This window comes from Panthera onca, chromosome A2, assembly GCF_046562875.1.
Source record: "Panthera onca isolate mPanOnc1 chromosome A2, mPanOnc1 haplotype 2, whole genome shotgun sequence".
Taxonomy (NCBI): domain Eukaryota; kingdom Metazoa; phylum Chordata; class Mammalia; order Carnivora; family Felidae; genus Panthera; species Panthera onca.
In genome coordinates, this window is record NC_138340.1 from 17,385,584 (window position 1) to 17,404,769 (window position 19,186).

Sequence of the window (19,186 nt, forward strand, 5' to 3'; positions counted from 1 at the left end):
GCAGTATGGATTCAAGATCCTGGGAAGAGTGTCACTAAGAGCAGGTCTAAGACAACTCTTGTCAAGTCAACCCAATGAAATGACTTCGGAGGACATTAAAATATACTTAAGTAGCACTTTTGCTCTTTTTTACCCTCCGAAGTCCTCCAAATGCTACCTTATATTTAACACCTCAGGTCAATTACTGCTTCTCTCAAAAACTGCAAGGCTTTAGTACCCCCACAACACCTATAACATTTAATTTGGCAATTAACCAGCAGCTATTTGGTGCTATTTTATTCAATTATTATATAAAACTTTGGTTTCAGAGTTCATGCGCCTGGGAACTTTCCTCACCATCCAGGCTATGATATAACAACACAAGGGCAATGGCCCAGACTTAAATATCTGTGTGCCTCAGCATGGCATATTTCATACACAATAAGGACTTGATAAATCTTTATTGCTATGTTGAGTCACTAAAACAACATTTTAAAAAACCAAACTTTATTTAGCTCCTTCTTGGGGCTAGACAGTATGCAAGCACTAGAGATTCTCAGTGAAATAAGTCAGGGTCCCTGCCCTCAATCTCCCCTTCTAATCACAGTCACAGAAAAGTAAGCAGAGAATCATTAAGTGGTTAATCATATACACATGCTTTTGGCTTACATCAAAAACCTGTAACCTTAAAGTTCGCTGAATGATCAAACTCCAAGTTAGAAAGTATCTTGGAGTAGTGCCTCTCAAAGTTTACTGTACATAAGAATTATCTGGAGAACCTGTTAAAATGCGTATTATGATTCTGAAGGTTTGAAGTGGAAGCCAAGATGATGCATTTCTAATAGGCTCCCAAGCAATGCAGATGCTGTTGGGCCATGAAACACACTAACTAGCAAGGGCTTACTAGTAAAGATTTCCGTAACATTTGACCAGTGCATTCCTCTTATAGCTGAATAAACAGCGACACAGGAAAGTTAAATAACCTGCCCGAGATTACACAAGATAGCATAGTGGACAGCTGAACTGGGTTAAAATTTAGGTGTCTTGAGTCGATGTAGCAGTAATTTGAAAATATGTAAGCTGACTTTCTGCCTAAACAAGACCAAATCTGTCCAAGACAGAGAACAGACTTCCTAAACAATACTACTGATCACCAGAAACCAGGGACAACATCCACCATCACCCCTTTGCTCCCAGTTGAAGTGGTTTCAAAGAGTCCCCTTTGTTACCCTAACTTACCTGAGCTCTCTGAAGAAAGTTCAGAAGGCTGACTACTGACAGGTTTCTTCTGGTCTTGTTTCTCTAACACAGAATCCTCATCTGTTGGCACGTTGTACTTCTGACCCACAGCTGTCACTGGTTCTGGATGTAACAGTAAAAACCACACAAGTTTTAGAGCAGCAAGATTTCAGCTATTTTTCCACCTTTCAGAAACTCGAATCAGGAATGGTTTTTGAGGAATGAGCGATGGTCCTCAGAGAGCAGCAGAGAAATGGAGTGGTAGCTAGACAGTGAAGTTGGGAAAGTTTTTGTTTTGTTTTAGATGGGGAAAAATAACAGATATTTGTACATTGGTGGGAATGAGCCAGTGGAGAGGGACAAAGATTGGTGAGAGGCAAGAAAGGAAAGAATGGCCAGGGCAGCATGCTAAGTAGGCGAGAGGAGATGGGATCTAGTGCAACCTGGAGAGACTGGCCACACCTAGGAGCAGGGACAGTTCACCTACAGCAACAGGAGGGAGGCAGAGACTATGGAGACAGCACACAAGTAGGCAGATGAGGTAGCACAAGTTTGTGAAGATTCTCTTTTGTGGCTTAAGTTATCAACAAGGAAAACAGACCAGCAGAGAAATAAGGAGGAAGGTGTTAGAAACTGGAGGAGGGAGAAGGTGAGAAAGAACTGTCTAGAAGAGCAGGAATGTGTGTAGACTTGTAAAATACAGTGTAAGTGTCTGTATTTTATCTGGCACAACGTGTGTCCCTCACCTTTCTGGAGACTACACGCCGGTAGACAGAAATAAGGAGTAAACATAAACCCATACCTGGTGAAATGATAAAAGTAGATGCAGCTGATGGCCCCTCATCCCGGAGAGATTTTAACTGGGCCTCCTCACGTACTTCTTCCTGTGTCTGCGCAATTTCCATGTCCTTAGCTGGAACGGCTGCCACCTCCGTTTCTGAGGGTGGTGCAACATCCTTGGCTGGACTCACATTGTTGGCCAGGGTGACCTCTGTCCCAGGGGGCAGAGCCATATCCTTAGCCAGAGCAATCTCTGTTTCTGGAGGCTGAGGCACATTCTTGCTCAGGGTTACTTCTGTTTCTGGGGGCATAGCCACATTCTTGCCCAGGGCCATCTCTGTTTCTACAGGTGAAGCCAGGTCCTTCCCCAGGGCCACGTCTGTTTCTTGGGGTAGAAGCACATCCTTGCCCAGGGGTACCTCTGTTTCTAGGGATGGAGCCATGTCTTTCACTGGGGCCTTTTCTGTATCTGGATGTGGAGCCATATCCTTGACTGGGGCCACTTCCATTTCTGGGGGCAGTGCCTCATCCTTGGTCAAGAAAATCTTGGTTTCTGGGGGCAGTGCCATATCCCCAGTCAGGGCCACCTCTGTTTCTGAGGACAAGGCTGCCTCTTTGGCTGAGGATATTTCTGTGGGTGACACAACGTCCTTAGCCAGTGCCATTTCTATTTCTGAGAGTGATTCCACACCCTTGGCTGGGGTCATCTGTCTGTCTGTGGGTGCTACCATGCCCTCATCTGGGGACAAATCCATTTTTATAGGTGGTGCCCTCTCCGTTTCTTTGAATGGTATCGCATCCTTAGCTGGGGCTACCTCTGTGTCTGTGGGCAATACCATATCCTTGGCTAAAGATACATCTGTTTCTGTGGACAAAACAGCATCCTTCACCGGGGCTTCTTCTGTTTGTTTGGGTAGTACCATGTCCTTGACTAGGACCATATCTGATTCCATAGATGATTCCATGTTCTTAGCCAGTGTCACATCTGATTTGATAGAAGGATCCATGTCTTTAGCCAATGCCACCTCTGTTTCTGTGGCTGGTGCCATGTCCTTGGCTGGAGACATCTCTGTTTCTCTAGATGGTGCCATATCATCAGCCTTCAGTCCCATCATGATTTCCAATGCTTCTGTTGGTGCCCTCTCTTCTGCTCCCTTCTTCACTTCTACTTCTTCAGCTGGCTCTAAGGGAAATAAGTTGGAAATTTAGAACCCATCATCGTCTGCTCATAGGTCTACATTCAAAACTTACTTTCTGAGAGCATAAGAGTATCTAGATTTTGTGACCACAACACCCTAAACATAACTAAGAAGCTGTCTAATTAATGTATTTGTGTCCACTCTTTGATAGTCCCAATACTTCGAAGAATAGGATACTAAGAGAATAACTCGTGGAGGAGGAAAGGAAAAGAAGAGGGAAAACACAGGTTTAAAAATAACAACAACACAGGTACACAGTTATTTTAAGAATGGGAGGGCGCCTGCGTGGCTCAGTTGGTTGAGCGGCCGACTTCGGCTCAGGTCATGATCTCGCGGTCCGTGAGTTCGAGCCCCGCGTCGGGCTCTGTGCTGACAGCTCAGAGCCTGAAGCCTGTTTCAGATTCTGTGTCGCCCTCTCTCTGACCCTCCCCTGTTCATGCTCTGTCTCTCCCTGTCTCAAAATAAAAATAAAAATGTTAAAAAAAAAAAAAAAGAATGGGAACTTGTGGGACATCCAGAAAAAAAACCTTAGAGTTCCAAGTCTGCACTGAACTGAAAAGGGATGTTCTCTGCCCACGAACCCCAAGTGCTGTATTTCAATTTTGCCTTCACTTCTCCAGCTGTGAAACCAGTAACTGAAGTAATAAAGGCATTTGTGATAGTTCTGAAACTTTATCTATACTGCTGTCCACTGCTAATCAAAAAGTCTGATGATTTAAACGGACTATGATACCGTAACCGTTAAGTGAAGACGGGTTCTAATAATTTACCTGCCGTGGGCTGCAGAGGCTGTGTCACAGCCATCGGGGAAATGAAGGATTCCGGGTGTGGAGAGTTTGGGGCTTCCACAGGCCACCCCTGAGGCACAACATTTGCAGGAGCAAATGTGTCACAGGAAAACAGACCTAATATTGAAACACAAACACACAGATTGTTGAAACTGGGTCAACAATGGGGCAAAAAAGGCATCTGATATTTAAAATCAGCTTTATACACTGCCATAATGACACGAACCTAAGCACCAGTGAAAAACAAAGGAAGTATAAAGAAAAACTGTTAATGTTCTTTATGTTTGGGCAAATTTTTTAAATGGCTGTCATGTCATTATAATCAGCATTGGTTGGCAGCCTCCTACAGTGCACTGCAAAGAGTCAAAATACTAAAAACTGAACGCAAGCACCAATATTGCAACTGAAGTATAATAAGGGATTGTGTGTCTTGATTTCCTCATCTGTAAAATGAGATCAATATTTCCCTCTGCAATGTAACAAGACAGTTTTATGAAAATGTTTTGTAAATTATTAAGAACTAGGACAGATGTAAAAGGATTATTACTATGCTGTCCGTCATCAGATAATAGGGGATTTAATATCACGTGGTCCTTGCCATCAGGAGTATTATGATTTAGCTAGAAAGGCAACACAGACATGTACCAAATAGTCTATAGTATGTACTAAGTGGGCTAAGAGTTTAAAAACAATTATGAGGACCAGAATAGCCACAGAAGGCTTCAGAGGAGAAGCAAGAGCAGAAAGAGAGGACAGAGCAGTCAATTTCAAAGATGGAGAACCCTGAGCAAAGTATGAAGATGCCAACAGGACAAGAATGTTTCTGCAACTATGAAGTTAGTTGGATTCAAGTGGATTTTGCGTACCAGAGAGGGAAAACAGAATTAAGACCAACAATGGAAGAAGGATCTGGAAAGCCAGAGAAATTTAGATTTGAAGAGAGAGATAGAGAGAGAGAGAGAGAGAGAGAGAGAGAAAGGATGTGTTAAGGTCTTAATGAAAATGACATGATGAATACAGAATAGGGCCTTGGTGGCAAATGCAGCAGGCATATTTGGAATGAATTTAAAAGGGAGCAGGAGTCCTACCGAGATGGTCTATGTGTCTAGTGACAGGGGCTTACATGGGGTGGCCCAGGCAGGGGGGTGTGCTGTGTGGCAGGGGAGTAGTGGGAAGATAAAGAAACAGAAGAAATATGCTGTAAAAAAAAAAAAAAAGAAGAAGCTAAGGGAGCCTGGGTGGCTCAGCTGGTTGAACGTCTGACTCTTGATTTTGGCTCAGGTCATCATCTCACAGTTTATGGGATCAAGCCCTGCATCGGGCTCTGTACCAACAGCACGAAGCCTGCCCGGGATTCTCTCTCTGCCCCTCCCCTGCTTGTGCTCTCTCTCTCCAAATGAATGGATAAACTTAAACAAAAAAAATTTTTTTTAATTTAAAAAAAGGAAGAAAGAAAGAAAGAAAGAAGCCAATGAGACTAAATGGCTCACTAGCTGGCGAGCTGACAGAACAGAAGTCAAAGCCACAATCAAAGTATTAAGAGACGACATGGACAGCATGACTTAACATCCTTCCTCCTACAGATATTCAGTCCAAACAAAAGCATAAATGCAACATATTATTAGCCAGGATCTTAACAAACAAAATTATAAGCACTGCTGAAGTGGGACTTATTGGTGAAGGAACTTCACTGAAGGGACTTACTGAAGGAAACCAGAATGTCACCCCAAAATATGCCTCTTTGACATAAAAATTATTTTGAGCTGAAGGTAATGTGGGAGTAGCAACCCGAGAAAAAACTTCCCCCTTTCTGCCTAAAGGCGGGATATAAATTCTCCTCTTCCTGGAGACAGACTCTTGTCAGCCCAGAGAGGGCGCCAGAGGGATCGGCAAGCAAACCTTACTCCATTAGTTCCTCCCATGCATTTTCTTCCCACAGTTAGCCACTCCTGGAAGCCTAAAATTGCTTTCCTTTTCCTGTCATTTCTCTACCAATTTATGGTTCTTCATTGAAGATGCTATATAAACCAAAATTCTAAGCTACCATTTTGAATTACTTTTCTCCCATGTGATGGATGCTGCTTGTTGACAAACTGTTTGTCTCCTGTTAATCTTGTCGTTAACAAGTCCCAGCAGAAAACCTAAGATGGGAAGAAGTAAAGTTTCACCTCCCCCACAGTACCCTGGCCACGTTCATGTTACAAGTGATACAACAAAACCAGGAATAAGGACACTACTAATTGAGATCTAAGATCTGTTTAATGTTTACCACGTATCAGACACCGTAAGAAGTGCTTCTACAAAATTTTACTTAATTATCACCCCATCTTTAAGGAAGGAACTAGTGCTGGCCCCACTTTATAGGTAAAGAAATCAAAGTTTACAGAGGACATAACTTGCCCAAGGCAATGAATTGGTAAAATGTGGAAAGAGAATCTGGCCCTATGATAGTGTCTTCAAGATCCCATGAGAGGATATGATCAGACTCTGAGCAGCCCAACTGTGAACTCTCTCCTGTGACCAATCTAGAAAGAGACTTGTTACAGCCAGAGCCAATAAACATGACTGCCTAGTGGTTAACTTCAAAGGTGATGGGTTAAAGGCCACATTAATTGTTTGGAGTTAAGCAATAAATCCAGTTGAAGAAGTCATACCGTAACTGTCTTGCAGGGGATCATTTTGTTCTGTAAATGCTGAAGCATTGGTTGTTCCACTGGGGAGAAAGAGAAAATCTTCCAGGCCATCATCATGATGCATCTTAAAGGGATCTGGAATAAAGAAGGAATTTAAAATTCATTCCCAGTGAATACAACTAAAATGATTAGCATTCCTTATTAGCCTATGATGAATATTGATTGGTTACATGTGTGTTGTCACTATAAGTGAAATAAGTTGAGATAATATGTGACTGAAAATGGTAGAGAATCACGAATTCCTTTGTTACAAGTTAAGAGTATGCAATCTCATATTCTCTACGATTTGATTATCTGAATCAGTCAACAAATAACAAACTAAAAACACAACTAATGGTCAATTCTTTAACATGCTAAGAGGTGAAAGTACAGATTTGATTAAACTTTCAATATATATTTAGACATTCACTTCAGGTTATTAAGGAAAAAAAAAAAAAAGATAGCCAGGCAAGTAAAAAAGACATTTTCACCTCATGTGGGCATCATGAAGAAAACTACTTTTCAAAACCTGTCTGAATGAGACAAGGTAAACAGCTGGCATCTGAAGAAGAGAAATAAGCTCCAGAATCAGGAGTTGCCATAAATAAAGTCACTCAAAACATCAAGGAAACTCTGTGCCTTCTTAGATGAAAAAAAGAACAAAGCCAGTCAGATCGAGCAAGAATTTGGTTCTAAGAAGGCCTTCTCAAAATTTAGCACACATCTGAATCACCCTGCAGGCTTAAAGAAACACTGATTGCTAGGCCCTAAGAATCTGCATTTCTCACTAGCTCCTTGGTAGACTCGTAAGGTGCTTCATTTGTCAGAGGCAGCTGCATAAAAACCCAGGCCTTGGGAGAATGTTCATTCCTGTGGCTCTGAGGCAGCTGGACCACCCTCTTCTAGTAAGGGATGTCAGAAGCAGGGGAGACCATGGCACTGGGAAGTATGAACAAGCAGAAAGCAAACTGAGAAGCTGCTGGAGACAGAGGAGGCCCTAGTGCTCCTTCTCCAGAACAGTGGGGGAGCTGGGAGAGGAGAGAGATTCTAACCATTCACTCTCCCCAGGATCACTTCGTTTGAAATGCTGCCGCTTGCTCTGCTCCTCAGGCTTCCACTGAAGGAAAACAGGAAGCTTAAACCATCAACGAGAGTAACTGCTGTATGGTTTGCACATTAGGATGGGAAACTGCTAACTTGCATGTAAAAATGAGTGGTTTCTACAAAGTTCTGTCATTTTCTTATTACTTTTTTAGTGGGTGCCTCTAATATGGCAGACTCTGTGAGCTCTAAAAACCCAGAGATGTGTAAGATCAGGGTTGAGAACATTTAGCAGAGGGATGTTTTAGTTCAAGTCAAGGATGATCTTCCCTTGATAAATATTTAAGCTGAGAACTAAAGAACTAATTAAGTCGTTAGAGAGAGGAAGACCTTTTCTCTATCTGTATTCCTTCCCTTAGTGATCTCATCTAATCTCACAGTTTAAAATTCTGTGTATAAATTAATGACACTCAAATTTGTACCTCGAGCCATCTAGATATCACCCCTTATTTCTTGACTTTCATATCAAATTGCCAACTCTTAATGTATGAAATAAAGCTAAAATGTAGTATGTTTCCCAAACTACCCCTCATGAAATCTTCCCATCTCTAGTGGCATTCTATCTTTTTGGTCAAAAACACTGGAGTCATCCTTGACTTCTCTCTTTCATACAAATTTGATTCATAAGAAAATTCAACTGACCTGACCTTCAAAATGTCTCCCAGAGCCTATTTTTTTTTCCCTACCTTCAATGATTAGGGTGTCTCACAGGTTGTAGTCAAAGTATTGGCCAAGACTGTGATCATCAGAAGACTTGACTGGGGCTGGAGAACCTGCCTATACAATGATTTACTTACATGGATATTGACTAGAAGCCTCTGTTCCTCCCCTATGTGGGCCTCTCCATAGCATCTGGCTATCCCCAGGATGAGTAAACCCAGAATGACCAAGATGGAAGCCACAGTGTCCTTTATAACCTAATCTTAGAAATGATATACCATTATTTCTGTCATCTATTCTACTGGTCACACAGACCAACCCTGGTACAATGGGAAGTTACTACTTCAAGTTGTGAATACCAGGAGGTGGGGTTCATTGGAACCATCTTGGGGGTGGACTACCACACTTGACTTTCAAGACATTATATTTTTCTGGCTTTTCCCCAACATCAAAACCGGCAATTCCTTTGAAGTTACCCTTGCTGTTTCCTCTCCTTCCTGACTTGAATTAGTAATTAAAAACTACTCACAAGAAAATTCCTAAGTTGGCTTCGCTATTGAATTCTACCAAACATTTAATGAAAAATTAAAACCAATTCTTCATAAACTCTTCCAAAACTAAAACTCAAGAGGGGAGAACACTTCGTAACTCATTCTATGGTTGGTATCACCACAGAATGGTATAACTCTGATATTACTCTGATACCAAAACTAGACAAAGACATCAGAAGGAAACTACAGATCAATATCTCTTCTAAATACGGATGCCAAAATGTTCAATACGTTTATGAATGTGCCAGCAAATAACATGAGTTATACACCATGACCAAATGAGATTAATCCCAGGAATGCAAGATTAGTTTAACACCCCAAAATCAATTAATGTAATACATACATATCAGTAGAATAAAAAATGAAATCACATGGGAGCACCTGGATGGCTCAGTCAGGTTAAACGTCTGACTCTTGGTTTCAGCTCAGGTCATGATCTCAGTTTGTGGGATTGAGACCCACGTTGGGCAATGCGCTGACAATGCAAACAGAGCCTGCCTGAGATTCTCTCTCTCCCTCTCTCTCTGCCCCTCCCCTGCTTACTCCCACTCTCTCAATAAATAAATAAATAAATAAATAAATAAATAAATAAACAAACAAACTTAAAATAATAATAAAACCACACGATCATTTCAATAGGTGTAGAAAAATCACTTGACAAAACCCAACACCCTTTCATGATAAATCAAACACTTGACAAATTAGGAATAGAAGGCATTTTCCTTAATCTAAAAAATGGCATCTATAAAACACCCACCACTGACACCATACTTAAAAAATGGCAAAAGACTAGATGCTTTCCCTCTAAGACTAGTAACAAAATAAGGATGTCTGTTCTCACTACTTCTAGTTATCATTGTATTAAAGACTCTGGCCAGGAAAATTAAGCCAAAAAAAGAAATAAAAGCCATCCAGATTGGAAACGAGGAACTAAAACTGTATTTGTAAATGACATGATCTTACATATGGAAAATCCTTAGGAATCCACTAAAAAAACTATTAGAACTAATGAGTTCAGCAAGGCTGGAAGATACAAGATCAATATACAAAAACCACTCGTGTATCTACATCCTTCCAATGAACAAACTGAAAATGAAATTAAGAAAACAACTCCATTCACAGCATTAAAAAGAATAAAATACTAGGAATAAATTTTACAAAAGGGAGTATAAAATTTACACTCTAAAAACTACAAAATATTGGTGAAGGAATAAGATATAAATAAACGGAAAAACATTCTATGTTTATGGATTTGAAGATAATATTGTTAAGATGGCAAAACTCCTCAATTTGATCTATAGATTTAATGCAATTCCTAACAGAATCCCAGCTGATTTCTTTATAGAAATTGACAAGCTGATTCTAAAATTCATATGAAATGCAAAGGACCCAGAACAACCAAAATAATCGTCAGAAAAAACAAAGTAGGAAAATCTACACTTCCCAACTGCAAAACTTACCACAAAGCAACAGTAATCATGACAGTATAGTGCTGGCTTAAGGACACACATATAGATCAACAGAACAGAACTAAGAGTTGATAAACAAAACTATGTATCTATGGTTAACAGATTTCAACAAGGATACCAAGACCATTCAATGGGGAAAGAATAGTCTTTCCAAAGACTGGAGACGGGACAACTGGATATCCACATGAAAAATAATGAATTTGGACCTCTACCTCTCACCATATAGAAAAACCAATTTACAGTGGACCGAAGACCTTAATAAGGCAAGGGCTAAAATTATAAAAATTTTAGAGAAAAACATAAGGGTAAATGTTCATGACCTCAGTTTGGCAATGGGCTCTTAGGTATGACATCAAAGTATGAGCAACAAAAACTAGTCTTCAAAATCAAAAACTTTTATGCATCAAAGGACACTATCAAGAAAATTAGAAGACAACCCACAAAATGGGAGAAAGCATTTGCAAATCATAAACCTGATAAGGGTCTAGTTTATAAAGAACTCGTACAGGGCACAACAAAAAGACAAACCAATTAAAAATGGGACAGAGGATTTCTCTAAGGAAGATATATAAATAGCCAACAAACACACGAAAAGTGAAAAAGATAATCAACACCATTAGCCAATACAAAAATGCAAACAAAAATCATAACAAGATACCATTTCATACCAACTAAGTTAGCTCTAATTTTTGAAAAAGAAAAACAAGCATTTTTAAGGATGTGGAGGAATTACAAACCTAATCCACTACTGGTGGGAATATAAAATGGTACAGGTGCTTTGGAAAACAGTTGGGCAATTCCTCAAATTAAACACTGAGTTATCATATGCTCAGCAATTCCAGTCTAGGTATTTCTCTCAAGAGAAATTTAAGTATATGTCTACTACACAAAACCCTTTTTAAAACAGCATTACTGACAACAGTAAAGAAAAAAAAAAGGAAACTGCCTATATGTTATCAACTGATGAACAGATAAACAAAATGTAGTATATCCATACAATGCAGTATTATGAGGTCCTCTGAAAGAATGGAGTACTGATCCATGCCACGAACCACGAGTCCTTGAACACTTGCTAAGTGAGAAAGCTAGTCACAAAAGACCATATATTATTCCATTTCCATAAAATGTCCAGAATAGATAAATTTAGAGAGACAGAAAGAGATTAGTGGTTGCTTAGGGCCAGGGTGGATAAGGAGATAGGGAGTGATATTTAAAGAATACAGGGTTTCTTTTTGAGGTAATACTAAAAATCCACTGAACTATACATTTTAAATGGGTGAATTGTATGGTATGTGAATTATATCTCAATAAAGCTGTTTTGAAAAATTATATATCTAGCCTAGCCAATACTTGGAAAATGGCATAGAACATCAAGTACTAGATTATTTGGAACCAGTTATAAGCTCCTTATTAATTGGATGGCAAAAAAGAAGCCATATATAAGTGCAAACAAGACAACAGCTCTCAACCTGGCGTGGCGGCAATGATGCTATTACTTTGAGGTCCTTCTGCAATCCATTCCTGCCACCATTTCCAGCTCTAGCCAACTACACATATGCTTTCTGTCTCTATAGATTAGTTTGATTTTATAGAAATGAAGTATGAGGGGCGTCTGGGTGGCTCAGTTTGTTAAGCGTCCGACTCCCAATTTCGGCTCAGGTCATAACCTCATGGTTTGTGAGTTCTAGCTCCGCATTGGGCTCTGCACTGACAGTGTGGAGCCTGCTTGAGATTCTCCCTCTCTCCCTCTCTCCCTCTCTGTCCCTCCCCTGTTCATGTGCTCTCCCCCCTCCTCTCTCAAAATAAATAAATAAACTTTTTTTAAAAAGGTGAAGAAAAAAAAAGAAATGGGGTATGAGTCCTAGTTTTCCCTTCTGTCAAATGAGGATCATATGTACTTGGCAGAGTTAGGTAAGAAACACAGAAAATATGTATAGAAAGGCTCTAGCACTGTGCCAGGCACAACACAGATATTCAACAAATGGTGCTATTATTACTGTAGTAATTCCTTTTGGAAGAATTAGGTTCTAAGGTACTACTGACCATTAGTCTTCAGTGAGTATGAATTTCAGTTAAGTTACTCAGAACAGGCTTTAAATCTAGAGGGGTGTGTGCCTCAGATGAAGGGATCAAGAAAGAGGAGAAAGGGTCACCTAAATTTTCAGGGTAAATGAGTACACTTTGGTTGTACCTGACAAGCTATACTTAGGCTAAAGGGTTCTATGTGAGCAGTGGCTGTAAATTATTCATGTTTATGTCATCGCTCACACTGAGCAGCCACAGGCAAGCCTGCACTTACCAGTCTGGGCAGGATTCACCAACTGTTCAGGTTCGAAGCAGAAGTTTGTATTTTCTGGCCAGTTCTGGATGTTCTGATATCCTTGGAAGGTCATTTTCTCGTCAAGGAATGGAGTTGGAGACCCTTCAAACAGAAACACAAAACAAAAGTTATAAAATACTACTGTCTTCCCTTCCACTAGAATTGAGTTTCTACAAGCATTATAGCTAGTACCATAGGACAAAATCATACCTAGCTAGTGCATTTGAAGACCATTTTTTTTTTCCCTTTATTAAGACAGAAAAACAATCAAGATGCTGGAAGCATAGGTTGTTATATAAGGTTAAAAACATCATAGGATGACTTCTGGTTATGATATATGAAAAGGTTAGTGATTTTCATCCACAAAGGAACAAGTATAAAATTGGGACAAAACTGGGAGGCTTGGGTGGCTCAATCGGTTAAGCATCCAACTCTTGATTTCGGCTCAGGTCATGATCCCACAGTTTGTGGGTTTGACCCCTGCATCAGGCTTTGTGCTGATAATGGAGAGCCTGCTTGGGATTCTCCCTCTCCCTCTTTCTCTCTGCCCCTCCTCCACTCATGCGCGCGCGCACGCGCGCGCTCTCTCTCTCTCTCTCTCTCAAAATAAATAAACTTTAAAAACCAACTGGGACAAGACTGTCAACAGCAATCATTTCAAGTCACCAAAATTAAAAAAAAAAAAAAAAGTCAGATCTAAATAAATACGGAGACATACTATGTTCATCAATGCAAAACTCAATATTGTTAAGATGGTAATTCTCAAACTGACCACTATATTCAAGGCAATTAAAAGTGTCAGCAAAATTTTTTGAAGATGTCAGAATGGAAATGCATAAAAACACAAAACAGCCAAAACAATTTTGAAGAAAAGCACATTGGAGGACTTACATTACTTGATTTCAAAAGTTACTTTTACAAATGTACAATAACCAAGTCAGTGTTGTACGGACCACACATTAGATAAATGGAGCAGAACAGAGTTGAGAAAGAAACCTAAGTTGTGGATGACTGGTTTTTAACAGAGGTGCCAAGGGAATTCAATGGGGAAAGGATAATTTTTTTCAACCAGTGATACAGAAACAGTTGGTCACTTACCTCACACCACATGCAAAATCTAACTCCAAATAGATTAAAGACCTAAATATAAACATGTAAAACTAAAAACTTGTAGAAGAAAACTAGGAGAAAAATCTCTGTGACCCTGGATTAGACAAAGACTTCTTAGACATGTCATCAAAGGTAGGATCCAAAAAAGAAAAAAATACTGATGAACTGGACATCATGGAAATGTAAAACTTTTGCTTTTCAAAGATACCATTAAGAATATGAAAAGAGAAGACCCCAACTGAGAGAAAATATTTGCAAATGGATGAATCTGATAAAGGACCTGTATTCAGAAGAGATCAAAATCTGTTACAATACAATCTACATTAGCTAAGTTTTAATAAGAGAGAAACAGTTCACTTATCACATTAAAAACTTAATATATTTATAAGTAACTTAAATATTGGTACATACTGTGGATTCAAAACTGTGTTTAAGCATTTAATATGGAGGAAAAGCGACTTCACTCTTTGCTTAGTTTTGTTTATACTTGCTGTGAACAATGTGTAAACTTTTCTTTAATTTCCCTTATACTTTCTTTGCTCTGATCATATTTATTAAGATGTTATTCTTTGTTAAGTCTAATGATAAAAAATTAAGACTTGGAAAAAATCTCTTCCAACACAGTTATAACACAAGCAACTCAATTTTAAATGGGGGAAAGATTTCAACAGACATTTTCATCAAGGAAAATACACAAATGGGTAATTTGCACACGAGAAAAAGCTCATCATCATTAGTCAATAAGGAAATGCAAACTGCCATCACTATGAGATGCCACTACACTACAGAACTGCTAAACCAAAAGACTGATGATACCAGGAGTTTGTGAGGATATAGAGAAAAAGGAAGCTTCTTTCATTCCTGGAGGGAATGTTAAATTCTTTAAGTAAATACTAAATAAATACTTTAGAAAATAGTCTGGGGCACCTGGGTGGTTCAGTCATTTAGGCTTCCGACTTCGGCTCAGGTCATGACATGATCTAGCTGTTTGTGAGTTCGAGTCCTGCCTCGGGCTCTGTGCTGACAGCTCAGAGCCTGGAGCTTGTTTCAGATTCTGTGTCTCCTCTCTCTCTGCCCCTTCCCTGCTCACATTCTGTCTCTCAGAAATGAATAAACATTAAAAAAAAAAAAAACTTTTTTAAAGAAAATAGTCTGATGGCTTCCTTTTCTTAATAACAGCTTAACCGAGATAATAAATTTACCCTAAACTGTTTTTTAAGCTTTATTTATTTATTCTGAGAGAAAGAGAGCATAAGTAGGGGAGGAACAGAGAGAAGGACAGAGAGAGAATTCCAAGCAGGCTCCACACTATCCACGCAGAGGCAGACGCATGGCTTGAACTCACAAACCGTGAGATCATGACCTGAGCAGAAATCGAGTCGGATGCTTAACTGACTTAGCCACCCAGGAGCCCCTAAATTTACCCTTTTAAAGTGTAGAATCCAGTGTGTTTTACTATATTCACTGAGTTATATAACTACCACCACTATCTAACTTAACATTTTTATTAACTCCAAAATCCTATACCCATTCCCCTTTCCCACTTTCCCCCAGCCCCTAGCAATCATGAATCTACTTTCTGTTTCTGTGAATTTTCCTATTCTAGATATATCACATAAATGTAATCATACAATATGCAGCCTTTTGTGACTGGCTTATTTCACTAAGCACACTGTTTCCAAGGTTCATCCTCGTTGTGGCGTGTGTCAGAACTTCACAGCTTTGTACGGCCAAATAATACTCCATTGTATGAATATACCATAGTTTATCAATTCATTTGTTGACATTTGATTGTTTCCATTTTTTGGCTATTGTAAACAACGTTGCTATATACATTTAGGTACAGGTTTTTGCATATGTTTCCAATTCTACAGAATTTCTGGGTCATACAGCAACTCTTATGCTTAACATTTTGCAAATATCTCTCAAAAATAAACATAAAAAAAAGAAATGTCTATTCAAACCATTTACCCATTTTTTAATTGAGCTATTTGGGTTTTTTAAATTATTACTGAGATGCAAGATTCACTTTCTTTTTTAAATTCAAGCACAGTTAACATACAACGTTTTATTAGCTTCAGGTGTACAATACAATGATTCAACAATTCTATACATTACTCAGTGCTCATCACAGTAAATGTACTTTAAAAAATTTTTTTTTTTAATTTACATCCAAATTAGTTAGCATATATTGCAACAATGATTTCAGGAGTAGACTCAGTGGCCTTTACCCATTTAGCCCATCCCCCCCCCCCCCAAACCCTCCAGTAACCCTCTGTTTGTTCTCCATATTTATGAGTCTCTTCTGTTTTGTCCCCCTCCCTGTTTTTATATTATTTTTGTTTCCCTTCCCTTATGTTCACCTGTTTTGTCTCTTAAAGTCCTCATATGAGTGAAGTCATACGATTTTTGTCTTTCTCTGACTAATTTCACTCAGCATAATACCCTCCAGTTCTATCCACATAGTTGCAAATGGCAAGATTTCATTCTTTTTGATTGCCGAGTAATACTCCATTGTATATATATACCACATCTTCTTTATCCATTCATCCATCAATGGACATTTGGGCTCTTTCCATACTTTGGCAATTGTTGATAGTGCTGCTATAAACATGGGGGTGCATGTGTCCCTTCGAAACAGCACACCTGTATCCCGTGGATAAATGTCTAGTAGTGCAATTGCTGGGTCATAGGGTAGTTCTACTTTTAGTTTTTTGAGAACACAGTAAATGTACTTTTAATTGCCTTCACCTATTTCACCCATCTCCTCACCCACCTTTCTTCTGGCAACCACCAGTCTGTTCTCTGTATTTAAGAGTGTGCTTTTTGCTTTTTTACTTTGTTCTTTTGTTTCCTAAATTCCACATATGAGTGAAATCATATTGTATTTGTCTTTCTCTGATTTATTGCATTTAGCATTCCACCCTTGAGATCCATCCAAGATTTATTTTCTTGAGGATATCTTTAGCACAAACAATTTTTAATTTAGATAAAATCCAATTTTTCTTTTTGAAGATTTCATTTTTAAGTAATCTCTACACCCAACATAGGACTTGAACTTACAACACCAAGATCAAGAGTCACGTGCCACTCCGACTGAACCAGCCAAGTGCCTGGACAAAGTCCAATTAATCTGCTTTTCTTTTGCCACTTGTGCTTTGGAGCCCTAAGAAACCACTGACTAATCCAAGGTTATAAAGATCTATGCCTAGGTTTTCTTGTAGGAGATTAATAGTTTTACCTCTTATATTTAGGTCTATGATCCACTTTGAGTTTTTTTCTTTTTTTATGTGGTAATAGAGGTAGGGGTGCCAACTTCATTCTTTTGCACATAGATATTCAGTTTTCCTGACCCCGTTTGCTGAAAAGACTATAGCAGTCCCCCCTTATTGGTGGAGGATATGTTCCAAGACACCCCAATGGACTCCTGAAACTGCAAACAGTACTGACCCCTATATATACTACTATTTTTCCTATTCATACATACCTATGACAAAGTGTAATGTATAAATCAGGCACACCAAGAGGTTAACAATAACTAATGAAATAGAATGATTATAGCAATATACTATAAACAAAAGTTATAGGAATGTGGTCTCTCTACCAAAATATTTTGGTGTACTATGTTCACCCTTCCTGTGATGATATAAGATGACAAAATGCCTGTGATGAAATGAAATAAGGTGAACGACATAGACACTGTGACACAATGTTAGGCTACTGCTGACCTGATCTGTCAGAAGGAGAACCATCTGCTTCCATAAAGTCGCTAGCCATGGATAACTGAAACCATGGAAAGCAAAACCACGGATAAGGGGGTACTGCTGTGTTCTTCTCCCTTGATTTATTTAGCACCCTTGTTGGAAAATGTAAGAGTTTATTTCTAGACTTTGACAGTTTCTTAAAATGTTTCTTAAAATGTTAAACACACACTTACCACATGACCCAATAATTTCAACCCCAGGTTGAAAGAGAAATGAAACCATATATCTATATAAAAACCAGTATATTAATGTTGACAGCTGCATTATTCATAATAGCTAAAAATCAGAAACCCAATGTTCATCAACTAGTGAATGGATAAACAAAATACGGTGCATACATACAGTGGAATAATATGCAGCTGGCTATATAAATGGGAATGAACTACTGATAAACACTACAATACAGATGAGCCTTAAAAGCATTGTGATCTGTGAGAAAAAGCAAGACACAAAAGACTATATGTTTTATGATTCTGTTCACATGAGTTTTCTAGAAAAGGCACAACTATAAAGACAGGAAATAGAATAGTGGTTGCCTAGACTATAGGTAGGAATGGGAATTGAGCATAAATGGGCCCAAGGGAATTCTGAGGGTGATAAAAATATTCTAAAAATGGATTAGGGTGACTTTAGTATATACTTCCTTGTTAGGGGTATGAACTTTTGTTGAGAGGGGCATAAAAGTCAATGAGAAAGAAGTTTTGGAAGGCTGAGTAGCCACAGTACCAAAGTTTAAAGTTTCCCTACTGTCTTCCTTCTGGAAAACAGACTAAGACCTAAGGAAGACATGGCTGCAAGGAGAAGGCTCCGCTACAAGGTACTTAAAAACATTTCTATGGCTGCTAACACACCAACTGCTAACCTCAAGGCGAACAGGGAGTGGAAGTGGAACGATGCCTCTCTAATTAGTAGCCAACTCATTAGGCTGCCTCTAGGTGTAAATGTTCCCCTTCAAGGTTGCCCTTTATCTTCATGTTTCATATAATCATTTAAATCTGATTTCGCCTACATGAAGTGCTTTGGGGGGAAAAGGAGAGAAGAAGAATAAAACAAACACATTTAACCTAAATTTGCATTTTCTTTTTTTTTTTAAGCTAATTTATTTGGGGGGGGGGGAGGGAGAGAGAGAGAATGAGTAGGGGAAGAGGCAGAGAGAGAGGGAGAGAAAGAATCCCAAGCAAACTCCACAATGTCAGGGCAGAGCCTGATGCAGGGCCGATCTCACAGACCTTGAGATCAAGACCTGAGCCAAAATCAAGAGTAGGACACTTAACCAACTGAGCCACCCAGGCACGCCTCAATTTGCATTTTCTAAAATGGTCCTTTAGGAACATCTCTTGGGAGGATCTTGGCTATCTGAAGATTTTTTTTCTATAAATGTTTTTACTCAAGCATAATAAATATGTGGACTTTAAGTGATTTCCCATGCCTACAAGAATGGGAGGTGGATAATATACTAGAATTTTAATTAAGATATTTAATTATCACTTTCTAACTAAAACTCTTCTTACATAAATAAAACACCTAATCCCTAAGAAACTCATCTGCTGGATG

General features: G+C 39.0%; 1 protein-coding gene across 20 annotated transcripts in view; it reads right to left on the reverse strand.

Moving 5' to 3' along the window:
• The window catches only part of MAP4 (microtubule associated protein 4), a 193,562-nt gene that overhangs the window by 52,858 nt on the left and 121,518 nt on the right, over positions 1–19,186 (reverse strand). For 19 of the 20 annotated variants that reach the window (XM_060630910.3, XM_060630919.3, XM_060630917.3 and 16 more), the window contains 5 exons: positions 12,738–12,860; positions 6,640–6,753; positions 3,968–4,102; positions 2,021–3,181; positions 1,219–1,341 (listed from right to left, as the gene is read on the reverse strand). In XM_060630910.3, coding sequence (XP_060486893.3) covers positions 1,219–1,341; positions 2,021–3,181; positions 3,968–4,102; positions 6,640–6,753; positions 12,738–12,860 — 1,656 coding nt within the window. The remainder of the gene's footprint in view (positions 1–1,218; positions 1,342–2,020; positions 3,182–3,967; positions 4,103–6,639; positions 6,754–12,737; positions 12,861–19,186) is intronic. The other variant, XM_060630913.3, reaches the window with a different exon arrangement.